This window comes from Aulonocara sp. 'chitande type north' Nkhata Bay, linkage group LG11 (genome assembly GCF_057382095.1).
Source record: "Aulonocara sp. 'chitande type north' Nkhata Bay isolate Kocher_YH1m ecotype deep benthic linkage group LG11, A_spYH_male_GT1.1, whole genome shotgun sequence".
Classification (NCBI taxonomy): domain Eukaryota; kingdom Metazoa; phylum Chordata; class Actinopteri; order Cichliformes; family Cichlidae; genus Aulonocara; species Aulonocara sp. 'chitande type north' Nkhata Bay.
Window position 1 is genome coordinate 29,818,577 of NC_141354.1, and position 15,141 is coordinate 29,833,717.

At 39.1% G+C, this 15,141-nt stretch overlaps 2 protein-coding genes across 5 annotated transcripts in view; one reads left to right on the plus strand and one right to left on the minus strand.

The window, feature by feature from the left end:
• The window catches only part of LOC147319367 (uncharacterized), a 28,303-nt gene extending 21,060 nt beyond the window's left edge, over nt 1-7,243 (minus strand). The window contains exons 1-8 of one of the 3 annotated variants that reach the window (XM_086311931.1): nt 6,792-7,243; nt 6,535-6,647; nt 6,268-6,414; nt 6,002-6,154; nt 4,830-4,939; nt 4,608-4,731; nt 3,501-3,593; nt 2,754-2,822 (exon numbers count right to left, since the gene is read on the minus strand). In XM_086311931.1, coding sequence (XP_086168057.1) covers nt 2,754-2,822; nt 3,501-3,593; nt 4,608-4,731; nt 4,830-4,939; nt 6,002-6,154; nt 6,268-6,414; nt 6,535-6,647; nt 6,792-6,981 — 999 coding nt within the window. In that variant the 5' untranslated portion in view covers nt 6,982-7,243. Of the gene's footprint in view, nt 1-2,753; nt 2,823-3,500; nt 3,594-4,607; nt 4,732-4,829; nt 4,940-5,995; nt 6,155-6,267; nt 6,415-6,534; nt 6,648-6,791 lie in introns of all 3 variants that reach the window. The other 2 variants (XM_086311929.1, XM_086311930.1) reach the window with 2 other exon arrangements.
• The window catches only part of mindy3 (MINDY lysine 48 deubiquitinase 3), a 31,029-nt gene continuing 22,684 nt past the window's right edge, over nt 6,797-15,141 (plus strand). The window contains exons 1-10 of one of the 2 annotated variants that reach the window (XM_086311933.1): nt 6,797-7,330; nt 7,957-8,284; nt 8,595-8,674; nt 11,319-11,379; nt 11,489-11,695; nt 11,894-11,945; nt 12,624-12,738; nt 12,886-12,959; nt 13,038-13,117; nt 13,371-13,441. In XM_086311933.1, coding sequence (XP_086168059.1) covers nt 8,194-8,284; nt 8,595-8,674; nt 11,319-11,379; nt 11,489-11,695; nt 11,894-11,945; nt 12,624-12,738; nt 12,886-12,959; nt 13,038-13,117; nt 13,371-13,441 — 831 coding nt within the window. In that variant the 5' untranslated portion in view covers nt 6,797-7,330; nt 7,957-8,193. Of the gene's footprint in view, nt 7,470-7,956; nt 8,285-8,594; nt 8,675-11,318; nt 11,380-11,488; nt 11,696-11,893; nt 11,946-12,623; nt 12,739-12,885; nt 12,960-13,037; nt 13,118-13,370; nt 13,442-15,141 lie in introns of both variants that reach the window. The other variant, XM_086311932.1, reaches the window with a different exon arrangement.

Below are 15,141 nucleotides of genomic sequence, written 5' to 3' on the forward strand. Positions count from 1 at the left end.
ATATGATAGTTGGTATTTTTGCTTGATAAACAAACAAGTAAGCAACCAATCATCTCCACACTGATTGCATTAAACTGTTTAGAGTTTATTCTATAAAACATCAGGAAACCTCAGAAAACATGGTCTTCAAACTGCTTGAAAATATCAGATATATTCAGATTAAAGATTTTTAACAGCAGCAAAGTATCCCATATTAAACGCTGGAACCAAACATTAATGAAGACAAATGACAAAAACCAAATGAAAACCTAATTAATTTTCCATCAATCAAACCAATAACAAACCTGTTTAAGCACTGCAAGCGCTCTCACAAATATGGGGATATTTGACAATAAAACCAACACATTTGTCTCACTTCTCACTTCTTTTGCTTTCAAGCACCCTCGTGCGCTCTTAATCTATTTCCATTCTGGAAATCACAAACAAACTTGGCAGTTATTCAACTAATCAAAAGAGGGAGGAAAAAAAGACTCGCAAAAGCCTTTTTGGTGACTTTTTTCTCCTCTTCTAATTTAAGTGGCACAGATCCATGTTTTGCAGAAACAGCTGACTGAAGAGAAGAGCAGCAATTGTGAAACTGATGTTTTCATGAATTTATTAACACGGTGTGTTTGGTATGTTTTCTATCACATTTTTTAAAGTAAACAAGACAATCGCACAATGGAGCACAAGTACAACCAGCCTATGTCATGGTTTTCATGCTCTTATCCCTTTCTCAGTCAAATTTACTATCACATTCAGCTTTTCATGTGGCAAAGGTTTTTTATTTTTAAAGATTTCCTCCAAAAAAGAACTGAAAGCCACAGTCTTGACAAAATTTTTATTATAAAAGATAACTATGTATTTTAAAAATAAATCAACTGTAATATTTGCACATGCTCTGAGTTTGACATTATTATTGCTGACGCTTTTTAATGACAACCACCTACCCTCATAAGAAACCTTGAGTTTTAAGACGGTGGGGAGACGGGTCTATGACCTAGTAAAGTGCCCAAGAGATGTGACAGTGTCTACCCACTAAAGACAGTTTGTCTTGAAAACATCTTCCCAGTGTTTTTCAGCAAAATCTTTCTCATTTTGATGAGAATTGGTGGAGGGAGATAGAGCATAAGGCAAAGAAAGAACCCGCTCAATTTTGGTGCTGATCTGAATTTGTGGGGTGGAAAATAAGACCAGACAGTGGAGACTTCTGGGGAAGAGTGGAGACTTTGAGTAAACTTCTATTTCCCACCACTATGCACTATAATAACCACACTAACACTGCCTTATTGTGGCCTAGTTAATTTGAATTCAATCCACATAACACAAAAGTACAGACAAAGACCATGAGATGAAGTTTCTGCCAAAGAACATGGTAGTACCGCTACACCTTGTGCCATTCTAAAATTAACATTTATTTACTAGACGTTGCTGTATGCAGTTACAGAAAACAAACAAAGAAAAAAAATTATTTAATATGTTTGGGGTTATTTTTTGGCAAATATATTAATGCAAATTTCAAAGCCTTGGCCCAGCTTTGGGGACCAAACAAATTATTCAATGGGGAGAAAGAGACAATTGGTTATATTCTGGCACCATTTTCGAAAGACAGCCTTCCAACTAATAACTCTACTGGAAGTAAACAACTTTACGCAAAGTTTACAAAGAGCATAAAACTGTGCATAGATCCTTCTAAGTGAGAGATGCTAAATGTGAAAGTGAGAGAATGTGTGTGTGAGTATGTGTGACAGAGAAGTACCGGAAGCAAAGAGCTGAGAGGATCCTATCAAATCCAAGTCCCAAATCCCAGGCTGGGAGAGACAGACAGAAGATTGTTTGCCTTTACTCTACTTTCACCCTTAAATGCAATTGCCAGAAACTCCAAATAGCCCTTCACGTACGTGCGTGTGTGTGTGTGTGTGTGTGTGTGTGTGTGTACACATACTTGAGCACATGGCAAAATATTTGACGTTATAAAGCAGTAGGAATGGGTGCGGTTTGTGGTTCGGGTTTCATGACACCAACAGCAGGATGAAGACAAACGACATGTCAGAAACTGTGGACCGAGACGTTGTCATTTTACTGATACACCTGACAGCCCATCTCCCGCGCACATGCACCCAAAGATATAACTGCAGCTGAGCTATTTGGGTGTGAGGAGGGGGAAGAGGAGAAAAAAAAGGGGGGGAAAAAGGACACTGTTCTCATTTCCCGTAAGTAATAACCATAAACCACCCAACAAGAGTGACTGAAAATTAATCATTGGATCACAATAGAAAGTAGCTAAACTGCTGTTGGTGTGGCGGTAATCACCGAAAATGACTTCAAGCGTTAATGACAGCGTTAGGAGTTTTAGCTCTGAACTGAAGGCAGTGAGCCACTGAAATCAAGGCCATTAATACCAGAAATTCCTGAGTGATTTAGTAGAGAAGTATGCTGTTTCGAGATATGGCCGCAATTCATCAGACCACAGCTTCAATTTTTTTATTTTTTTTTTATTTTACTCTTCCTCCCAATCCCTCCACCCTTGTGTGCCCCCCTTAGCCCTATCCCTTTTTGTAAATACCACTCTTCAATTATTGACACTAAACTCCAGAGGGGATAAAGACCAGGCATGGCCTTCCCACCTTCAGTGCTATTCACCAGAAAGGAAAGCATACAAACACACAGATGTGCGCACACGCAAAAAATGCCAGGCTGCCCTCCCACCACGAAACAAACACAGACCAACAACAACAAGGGAGTGTACGAGCACGACACAGCAAACATTTTACCTCGTACTCCTCTGACTCAATGAGCAGTTTGGCTGTGGTGATGCGAGACTCATACGGAGGGATCTCATTCTGAAGGAGAGAAAGAAAGAAGACAAAAAACAAGGACAATACAACCACCTCTGCAGTAAGTGCTTTCACAGGCATCCACAAACATAGTTCTTCTTTTGTCTGATAATAACACAATCCAATTTCAAGGTACAAAACGTTCTTCAGCTATGTGGCTGTTAATCACAGCCAAAGTGTCAGCAGGCTGTGTTCACATCAACCTGCTCCCGAAGATAAGAGTCATAAGAGTGGTGTCACTGGGATTATTGTATCAAATCATCACACCAAACCCTCTTACATCACTTTTTTTATTATTTGAATCTGCAATTTATTTTGAGCTATTCAAAGCCCATCCAGCTTTGACATTATAGCCATTTTTCCTTTATCAATTTCCACGTTGTACTTTGCTTGTTTATACTTTAAAACCCTTCCTGGTGTTGAATTTATTATTTGCTTTCTCTCTGTGCACTCTAACACAAATACATACAGGTTTGTGAAGTCTGTGCTCCACCTTTCATCTTCTATCATTCCCTCTTTATCTCTTACTTTTTTGTTTTTAATCTGTACAGCTGTCCTTATATTTGCGCATAAAGCATAGCATGCTGTGAAAATCTTGTTAGTTAAAGGGGCTTTATAAATAAACCAGGATCTTACTGGGGCTGGTGGAAGTGAGACAAATACCAGCCCACAGCTACAGCCTACCTGAATGTCTTCCCCTGCGCTGGACGAAGCTGCTCTCTGTTTAAGCGCAGGTAGCCACATTCCAACACTCTTCAACAGGTAATCTTTGCCTTCCTGAACACAGAAAAAGAGCATATAAATATAAAAAGCTTTATAAAAAATATGCATTTCATTTCTTATGCAAGGGTTAGGAGTAAGTAAGGAGTAAGGGTTAGTAATTGGAGAATGCACTCTTCACACAAATCAGTTCCTACAGACTAATCCCACTGTATAATTTACTTCCACAGACTAGCTATTGGATTTTCTACAGAAACCAAGAACCCCTGGATTAATTTGGGAACAATTTATTTTTTCTTGTTTCTTAGAAAAAATTAAAAAGAAAAAGAGACTTTGTCACAGGATGTGGAAAGGTGTGAAGTGAGACTGGAACCAGCCTGACCCCTACAGCTTACAGGTAGTATTACAGATCCTTCGCTGCTCAGTTTGGTGATATGAGTGCATGGAGAGTATGGAGAGACAGTACAGAGGTTTGAAAATGCCCATTACATATAGCTTGCAAAAAACAGTGGTAGGTGAACTGAATGTTGTTCGTTGTATCATCAGTGCATGTTGAGGATGATTGAGGCAGACAGCACTGCCAACAAATACTTCCACGTGGTAATTTAAGGCCATATTTCAATTAGATTACATTTCAAGTAAACAATAAACATGTTTAAATACTTTCAAAAAAGCCTTTGCCTTGAATGCCTTCTATTAACAGTGGTTTAAGATGCTCTTCATTTAGCAATGTCTCCCGCATGCACAAATATACATGTAATGTAAAAATACAGAAAGTTTATTTAGGATATTGTTCTAAACTCACTGTCAAATGTTACACTCAAAAGGTCCTGTGGAATGTTTTCTAAATTTAGTCCAATATGCTTTTCCCTCATCTTTTCTCTTTTTAGCAGATGACTGCATGACCTTAATGATCCGCCCAGTAATTAACATTCCTATCGGCATGACCTGTCCATCTGCTGATTAATCGCATACGATTCAGAATAATTAACTCAGCAGATTCCCGCTTTAATGTGGTGATAACTCATCTCAAGTGTGTGTGCGTGAGAGAGAGAGAGAGAGAGGACTGACCTGGTTTCTCTCTGTACTGAACAGGTAACTGGCCATAAGCTGTAGAGCCTCTGGGTTGTCATGGCGATACTGTAATGCTTTCTCTATGAACTCCCTGCACTTGTCGGCAGCCCCCTCCTCCATGCTACATGCACACACACACACACAGAAAAAGAAAATCTCAAAATATTACCAAAGGCAGGCCTATCAGTGTCAAGTGCATAACTCTGTGTGCTCCAGTACCAGAGGTCTGTTAAGTAAATCTCAGCGATGGAGCAGTAGGCTACACTAACATCCTTCTCTGTGGGGAGTTCGGGGTCCTCATCTGGTGGGGCAGCAGCTCCAGCCAGAGCCTGAATGAATCAAAGGGCAGACTTCTTTAGTTTCTAAAGTTCATATTACTCATTACAAATCAAAAGAGACTGAACGAGACTTATATGAAACAGAATCTAAGACAGGTTTTCTTTTTGATATGATCAGAATAAAAAGGGACACCATCTGAATAAGCCTTTTCCTCTGAAATCATATTAACATGTCACAGCAGGAAGGAAGCAGTAACATCAGAGTTGCAAACTGCGTGAATTAAATTTATCCAATTTACTTTCAGAGTCATTGCTCTGTTCATGTTGACTCATTGTCACAGTTATTGAGTACTGACACACTTATATAGCTAGAAGTGACACTTCTAGCTAATATATTTAAGACATCTGAATGAGAGTAATAAAGAGACCTCACAATGATATTAATAAACATGGTGTCACAAAGTTAAACAACAACAATATTGAATAAGTGAATGTAAAATTGACCATTAATACATGTGCAATTAATACAATGTATCCTAACCTTTTTAACCTTATTCTTCTATTCTATTTTCCTTCCATTTGTTCTAATTTAATGTTAACATTGTAATGCATGGCACATTATTATGTCCTCTAAATGAGAAAACATTTTATCTTTGCTTTTGCAAAAAGCTTAATGAGCAATATTTTCTTTTTTAAATAAATAACTATATTTGAGGGGGAAAAAAGACAGAAGTTGTAAAACTACCATCATCTGACCATTTCCAAAACTACCATTTTACTCTTTCACATTTTTGGTGTAAAATTTGTTTTGTTTCAAAGTTGAGTTCACAGTTCATAGTTTTTAGTGCATTGTAGTGTCGATAAAGTGTTTTGTAAATATCTAAAATTAGTAATACAGGTCTGCAGTAACAGTTAAACAACAGGATGCTTATAGGTTTGACATAAATCTGTCATAACAATGCATGTCACTAAGACATGCATTGTCCAATAGCACCCTCTTGTGAAAATGAAAAAAAATCAGGAGCCTTGAACACAAAGTCATGACATCTAGTTCACTTTCCATAACCAGAGAAACAGAGAGGGGTAGTCCTATGTGTAATCACTTACTGTTGTTGTTGTTGTTCCTTGTTTCTCCAATGTATTCAGTAGGACTTGTATGCCTTTGGTATAGTAGTCCACAGCCTCCCGGCCTGTGTGGATTTGTCCCAGGTACATGTACTTACTGTGGCCAACATCTGGGCTAAGCTCCACAGCACGTAGAAATACGTGAGAGGGGAGTCAAGAAAGCCACAACAATCACTGCATTAGAGTAGAATGAAATTATCACAGCAGTGTAGTGAAATTACAAAATTATGGACACAAGCAGCGAGAAAGGATATTTCTTTAGCTTTCTGTGTGTCTCCTAATTCAGAGGAAACGTGTCCCAGCATGTCTAGAACTTGCAGGTTGGTGGGCTCCACATCCAGGGCTCTTCGACAGAAAAGGCTGGCCATTTCAAAGTCAAAACTGTCCATGCATTCTTCAGTCTGTACACCACAGTACATAAGGAAAGCTCAGTAGCTGATTAGAATTTAAAGAATAAAAGGATATTAAGGCAATGACATATTTGGGTCCTGCCTTTTTTGTGGATATGTAGTAAACATTACCTTCTGTAGGAGTTGCTCTACTGAGTACTTCTCCGCTGTCGTCTTCTTGGCTTTTTCTTGCATTCTTACCTTCATCCTTTCTTGAGGTGATAAACCAACAAATCCTTCATCTGCTGAGATGTCACAAGTGCACGTGTAACAATAGTTCTTATTAGAGCTGCACTCAAAACAAAACATAACAGTTCTTCCTTTCTATAAACGTGTGTACGAATTTGACGTTATACACAGTAAATAAAATGATAAACCAGTGAACTCACCCCTGTTTGGACGGTTATCTTTCCTCCTCGGTTTATTTTTCTTTTTTCCCTTAGCTTGACCACCCATTCTGAAGAAAAACGCGTCGTATATTTCTAAAATCCCTGGGCTCAAACCCCACTTTTCCCAAAGTGAGACTCTAAACACGCGTGGACAGTAAGTTAAAGTTAGCTTAAAGTATACAGTGCACATGCGCCGGATGGTGACTCTATTGCTCCTACGGAGAGGGGTAGCGGCCAAAAAAGCAAAGGTCCTGACTAAAGCTGGTAAAATGAAACGCTGAACGAGGATATTTTATATGCCTGTTGGTATGAGCCCGTTTATTTAAAAAATATTTAATTGAGAAGATTTCCGAGACTTTAATAATGATATTTTTTTTTTCTCCAAGTTGCTAAGGAGAGCTTTAGTTCGGTTAAACCACTTTCCATTTATGGGCGGGGTTCTTTAATATGATTGACAAGTCTCTAGACTATTGAGGCGACGCGCTGACGCCGCAGCCCTTGACGCATCTGGAACTTTCTGGATTTCAACCAATGGGCAAGTACGTCAATTGTACGCTCTTCTCTTTTTCCCACACAATTCCGTTGTAAATAAACGAATGACAGAGACGCGGTTGACGGTGAAATTGCTACCAGAAAATTTCATCAATACAGGATACCATTACCGGACTGTGTATTAAGGTAATTAAGGCCTCTAATATAAAGCTAACGAAAACCTACGAGTTCATGTAACGATTCTAGCCGTCGTTTTAATGTGCAAAGTAAATGAGTGACAAAGCAATGAAAAATTAGCTGCTAGTAGTGATGCTAATGCTAACTGTTGACATTACCAAACTAACTCGGTTCTTAAGATCAAAATTTGGTGCATTATTTTCTTAAATGTCTTGCAAGGTAACAACGTCGCCAAAAACAAGAAAATTGTTATCTAGTTATCAGTTTTTAATAAACGATTCTTAAATTGCCGTTAAGTAACGGGTAGATGTTTAGCTGGTTTATAACCCCGGGAAGTATAAATTAGTATTCATTTACCAAAGTAAAAAACTAGTTGGTCTTCATCGAGGATATGAAAGTAATCTGCCATTCCTAATGGACATTTTCCGCCACAGACCGAAACATGAATATGTGTTTTTCTCATAAACTGCACGGTGTCTTTTCTATCACTTGGTAGGCTTCTGTGGTTACGTTGATGTCATTCCTACCCGCCAGTGTGCTGTCAGTACTTGTAGTCAGGCTGTCGTGTACAGGCAGCTTGTGGCCAATGCCACAGGTTTCGACCTGCCCGGAAAAGTAAACTGTCAGCAGCAAGAGGAAAAAGCAAGTTGGCGTAAACAGACCTATCTTTTCTCCACCTGGCTGTTGGACTGAAGAGGGACTGACTTTGGATCATCCAACACTGAAAGCTAACATGTCAGAGTTAAATAAAGATGTGGTGGATTTGGTTTGGGGGAGACCCTCCAGTGGAGTGTCTGTCTCCATTTTCCGCAGATGGGCCCAAGGTATGATACTTTTTCTCAGTATGTTGATAAGAGTTTAAACTAATTTCCCCCAAAAGGGGTATGAAGCAATAATCCACTGTATCCAGACTTTAAGACCAAAAGACAGGAAGCAGTGATTTTGTTTGAAATTCTAGCTGAAACAAAGTTAAAATGTAAAATACTGAAAATGAAAGTATAAATACTTACCTGCCTGTTGAGGTTTACGCCCTGATTTTGTCTGTGGCCCTCAGATCTTCAGCTGGATATCCTTTTGTTTGTTTTGTTTTTGTAAGTTGTTATTGACACAAAATCTTTTTGCTGTTTATCACAGGATTTGTTTTTAGTGAAAGTGAGCTCACAGCACTGGAGCAGTTTGAAGGAGGGCCCTGTGCTGTAATTGCACCTGTCCAGGTAAGATCGTATTCAGCCTTCTGACAATTTGTCCTGCTCATTTATGATAAAATATCTGTATGCAATTATTTTGGTTAAAATTGAGATTATAATAAATGCAAACTGAACTAAATGTGCCCCAACTGTTATGTGATGACAATAAGGTTTTCTGCTTTAAAGGAGATGTGGTCTTCGTCTCAAAAATAGCTGTTTGACTTATAGTTTAAAATAATTGTATTTTATCTTACACTGGGCTGTAGTGTAGCTCTTCAGTTTATCCACATTCTATAAAACATTTTTAGCCACTTTTACCCTCCCTTGAACACAATTTTCTGTTTTAAAACACAGAGTGTTATTTAACAGTAGGTAGGGCTACTCACAGCCAGACATGTGTGGCTCACTTTAGAGCACCTGAGCGTTTAGCTAAGAGGCGTTATATGCACATATGCTGACCTCACATTTTGAAACATATTCCTTGTTTTATGTAAACATCCACCATTAAGGAAAAGTATAATAGATCCCATCATGAGGAAAAAAAGTACACTGGATTTATAAAAGAAGACAAAGTGAGACAAATATTGTGAAAAATCTAATCTTGACCATCTTGTTTTGATCAAAAATAAAATTTGTATAACTGGCCACCCCATACCAGTGTTGGGTAAGTTACTTTAAATTAGTAACTTAGTTACATTACTAGTTACTTCTATCAAAAGTAACTCAGTTACTTCAAGTTACTCGTTACTTTCAGAGTAACTAGTTACTAGGGAAAGTAACTTTGGTTTTACTCAGAATTCTCTTGTTAATGTGTTGCTTCCGTAACTGGATACCCAGCAAGTTTGCCAGTCTTCTAGCTTGCTTACTTGCCACAAGTGCACTGTGCCACCTACCAATAGAAAGGAAAAAAATAATGTGCACATTTCCACGAGAGAAATCCCATGCCTGGACCGTCGTTGACCGCCGCATGATTCTAGCCTGCTTTTTACATCCAACACAAAAACTGCAGTCGAGGTGTTTTCGATTGTACTCAGAACTCGGAAATTCTGCCTTCGGAATAGGAAGATGTAGGTAACACCAGACTGCAGATGAGCTGCATACAGGGCTGGACTGGGACAAAAAAAAAATCGTCCCGGGGAATATGACCAGCCCACCATTATAGGAAAAATCATAAAGCCTTTGAATGAAAACAAACGCTGTTGTGACAGTGATGTACACTGTTCTGATGGTATATATGCATCAATCTATCAATCGTTTGTTGTAAAAACTCAGATAATTATTTTTTTAAAAGCTAGACATTTTAAATGAGAATAAGAAAGAAAAGTATTTCCTTGTGCCCCCCTTTCCCCGTTAATGCCCTACATGGACCCATGGCAACACTTTGCTAGACCCGCCCCTGCACAGTTACCAGCTGTCAGCTAAGTAAAAAAAGGATCCTGGTGTTGTTTGTCTCTCAGAAACAGTTCATAACTTCCCTTCAACTCATTCATGTCACCTAAAAGGTAAACCTGTTTCTCCATCACCTGTTCAGCTCTGATGATTCAGTAAGGACGTCTCCTGGTTTCATCTTCATGTTTCCCTCTCACCACATAACCAAACTGACATCATGACCAGCAGCTTTACAGCTGTGGCTCCAGCAAACATCAGCTGTACTAGAAATTAATCTGGCGCCACCGGGCCCTCACCACCAGTAGGCAAACATGGGGTTAGTATCTTGCCCAAGGATATTTGGCATGCAGCCAGGAAGCAGCCTGGGATCGAACCACCGACCTTCTGATTAGTGGCTGACCTGCTCTGCCACCTGCGCTAAAGCCGATACGCTGATCCCTGATAAGTTTTATGATTGAAGTAGAAACAGGAGAGGAGAGAATGAGAGGAAAAAGGGGCAGCTGTGCAGCGTAAACACAGAATAACTCCAGCTTTGTGTCTTTTTCATTGTAGCTGAATTACGGGACAAACTGTTCCTTTTCACCTCAATACGAAACGCGTAATATTTTCTCTGAATACGAGACGATTCTGTTTTTTACGGGACGGTTGGCAACTCTAATAATTAACCTTATGAACAAAATAAAGTTCAACATCAGTAACATAGCACCCACCCAGCTGTATAGAAACTCTGTCATGCTAGCTAGCACGCAGTACGAAAAAGTCAGCATAACGAAAATAAACTCCACCTAAACTTGGTTTATATCTGACCCAGATGGACTGCAGGTCATAACTTCTTACCTGAAGTTCAGTTCACCTGACACTCGGACCGGCAGCCGCTTCGGGTCTCTCCTCTTGCCTCCCTTTTCCTCCATCCACCTGCTGGCATTCACCACTTGCAAATGTTATTGAATCTGTGGAAGCTCCGCGATAGCCACCACACGAAGTAACGAATAACGAGCATATTTAAATCCCAGTAACAAGTAACACGTTCCTGGTTTTGGCATAATAACTAGTTACCGTGCTCGTTACCACAATAATAACGTAGTTACTGTAACGCGTTACTTAATAATGCGTTAGTCCCAACACTGCCCCATACAAATGGTTACTTGTATAAAATGAAGTAAATATTAGTTTCTGTTAGTCTGTGATTGCTGATTTTGGACAAACAATGTCTAAGAGATAAAGCACATTGCACCATGCAATATTTCTTGCAAATTTGGTTACAGAGTTTGTTTCTTTGCAGGCTTTCCTCCTAAAAAATGTCCTCTTTAGCAGAGAGAGTTCCAACTGGAGACAAATGTCAGGTAATTTCTTAAAAAAAAAAAACTCATTCACTGAATTGCCTGGTTTTGGGTTTTTTTTTTTGTTTTGTTTTGTTTTTTTTAAAGCACGTTTTATGTTTGTGTATGTTAGAGGAGGAGCAGAAAATGGCACTCTGTTCGACGCTAAGCGAAATCCTGGAGTCTGTCTGCTCCAGCACCTCTACGGGGTTCTGCCTGGTGACCTGGGCCAAAGGACAGAGCCCACACACTAGCACACAAACAATCACACAGGCACAGTCGCAAACACAGGACATGCCAGAGCCAGCAAGCAGTCAGCCACCACAGGAACAGCAACCCAGTGAGTCCTACGTCTGTCACATTTCCATAAAAGATGCACGTTGAAAATGAAACTGCAGAAGTATTTTTACTGTTTAAATGAAGACTTGTCTTAATATTTAATTGTTAAATAGAAATTTTTAATGACTAATCACTTGATCCAGTATTTTAATGTGACATGCTCTAACACTATGGTTTCTGTGTGTTTTATTGTGCCTAGCTGCTTTGGCTGCTGAGGAGCTTGGCTTTGAGCAATTTCACAGTGTTCTCCAGTAAGTGACAGTAAATGTTCTGTCCATATATAACAATTAGCTTCTTTAATTCCCATAAAATCCTGATATTAAGTAATTACTGTTGGTATTCTGGAGGGATTTGGACTTTGTAAGTCAATGTGGGACAGATGTCAATATGCATTACTGTACTAGAGAGCAGCACATTTCAACTAGATTAATCTAAGCCTGCAAGAATTGGCTTTCACATCGGTGTTACCTTTTTCACTCACTCACTGCTCACAATTTGCTGATTCAGCATTTTCACTGATTGCCTAATAAAAAAGAACTACCTTTCTCTCACACCGTCTGCCACACAAACACAAGCCAAATAAATGCAGTGGTGTGTTTGCCAGACAAATATTGAAATTTCATCAAATAGCGCACTGGCAGTTGAGACGGTAGTCAGCAAAAAGCAGTGCTGACTCACTGTGAGGAAGTGCACGCAAACCAAGACGAATAGCTTCACTACCAAACTTTCCAAGGTTGAACAAAGGAGGGAAGTGGCTCCAAACAAAAGATCAGATTATTCTTCAACCTCTCATTTATTTGATGCCTGCCCTGTTGTGAAAGGGCATCTGGGCATCACAAACTCAGTTAGTGCATTTGTCAAATTGACACCTCCTGAAGCCCAGCACATGTGTTTCATACATCATTCTTGTGTTTGTTTCCCTCCTGCAGCAAACGGACGGTCATGTCAGTGGCCCATCTCAGAGAGGAGGTGCTGTCTCTCTACCACACCTGGAGGGGGTGCTGTGGAGTCTTGCTTTTCCTTTATTCTGTCATCCTCACTAAGGTAAAGAAATGCAATACTGAAATAATTATGATGTGAATGAAACTGCTACTGAATTTTAAGACCTTGATTTTTTACATTAAATCATCGTCATTCATCAGTTTAACCAAAAATTAAATACATTAATTTCCTTTGGTTCTGTTTGTGCAGGGCATTGAAAATATAAGGAATGAGATCCAGGACACAATGGAGCCTCTCATAGATCCTGTACATGGCCATGGGAGGTAGTGAAGCAAATCTTCTTTCTTTTTTTTTTCTTCTTTTTTTCACCCTCTTGATGCGTCTTTTCCCCTCTTTTGCAGTCAAAGCCTGGTGAACCTTCTTATAACTGGTCATGCTGTCTCTAATGTCTGGGATGGAGACAGGGAGTGCTCTGGAATGAGTAAGACTTCAATTAAGCATTGCACGGAGATGCTTAAAGACACCAAATCCGCACAAAAGAAACATCTACACATATGAGAGTTGCAGAAGTCATTTGTGGTCTAAGATTTAAACTCTGGTCACCAGACTGTCATAACTCTTAAACCTCACAGCACTGCACAAAACTAAAAATGAATACCAGTTTGACATCATTGGAATTCTTATTTTGTTGTTGTTGTTGTTGTTGTTTTTTTCTCCCCATTCTTGTCTTGCAGAACTACAGGGAATTCATAAACAGGCATGTGTTGGTTTTCTCACACTGATGGAATCACTACGCTACTGCAAGGTACAGACACAGATACACTTACATTTTCACAAAGCTTGGAAGCTCTCTAAAATGTCACAAAACATCGTTTTCAAATCAAATGAAACTTACATGTAGTTGCATGTCATTTGACTACGTGAACATCAAATTTTGAAGCCTAGAAATTGTATTGGCTTTTGAAAAATATCCGCTCTGCAACAGATTGGCCTGCAGGGGCGCTAAAGAGCCATGCTTTTGTAATGAGTCCAAATTGTGGTTTAGGATTGTCTTAGTGAAGCAAGCGAGGTCTTTCTTGAAAATGCATTTGACATTTTTATGTGGTTAGCAAGTGTAGCACTGATTCCTGCATATATTGCTAAGAAATAATGATTATTTGCCCGATGTGCAAGGCTCTGTTTGTTTACAAAGCCCTTCATGGTCTGATTCATTATTACATGTCCAACCTCTTACATCAATGCGCTGCTTCCAGGTCCCTCTGCTCAATCGATCGGATGCTTCTGACTGTCCTGCGCTCTAGATTTAAACTTGGGAGAGGTCATGCATTCACTGTGTTTCCCCCAAACTGTGGAACAGCATTCCCCTCACAGTCAAATCTGTTCCTTCATTGAGTCAAAGCTTATTTGTACTAATTGGCATTTGAGTGTCTGATTTGCCCATTGTGTCTCCTGTGCTCCTATGTTTAGCACATTCTTATCTATTCAGTTTTTTGTGCTTTATAAATGCATTTGAATTAAGTTGAGATGCCCTTACTTTATGCACCAATGCAAACACATAATGCCATACCATCATAGATGCTGAATTTTGAATTCATGCTGATAACAAGCCAGACAGTCCATTTCATTTGTTCCTCAGAGACACAATGTCCAAGATTTCCAAAAAGGAATTTTAAATGTGGATTTGTCAGGATGTTTGTTTTTCTCTGGTTGCATAGTTGAGTTTTAACTTGTATTTGTGGATACAGCTGCAAATTGTGTTTACCAGCAATAGTCTATGTCCATTTATAATAATAGTGATCAGAAAAATGTTAGTTTTCTGGTTTGTCCTTTGCGTACAGATATGTTTCCAGATTCTCTGAATCTTTTGGCCGTAGTACGAACTGTAGATGATGAAATGCCCCGAGTCTTTGGTAGTTTATGTTTGGAAACACTCTTGAATTATTTAACATTATGACCATATGGTCTCTCAACAAATGATGATGCCTTCCACATCTTTATTTCTGAAAGATTCAGCATCTCTGGGGTGCTCTTTTTATATCCAGCCATCATCCTGACTGTTTCCAGTTTCTAATCAGTTATAAAATTCTCCACAAAGTGATTGTCTAGTATTGCCCAACTTTTCCAGTCTCTTAAAGCTGCTGTCCCAATTCTGTTTTTCAAAAACCACTACAGTTTTCTACAGTTCCAGCATTAAAGATGTTTTCAATTAGCTATGGAGTTGAAATGGATTCAAATCATTCAGTTTTTTCATTTACATTTTACACAGCTTGCCAACTTTTTTCTGTAGGTTCACGAAGCATAATTTAAAAGTATAAACAAATTGTCCAGTGGTGGTCATTTGTGAGCTTTCAGAGGATTTGTGTTTGTTCAAGAAAGCTTGAATGCAAATAAAGACGCCCATTGTGAAAACTGAAAGGAGGACTACAAATACAAATAAAGACACAAACACTTGTTGTTAGTTGTAATTCTGACATTTCAAACTGTGAACCATAGGCCAAAGTTTGT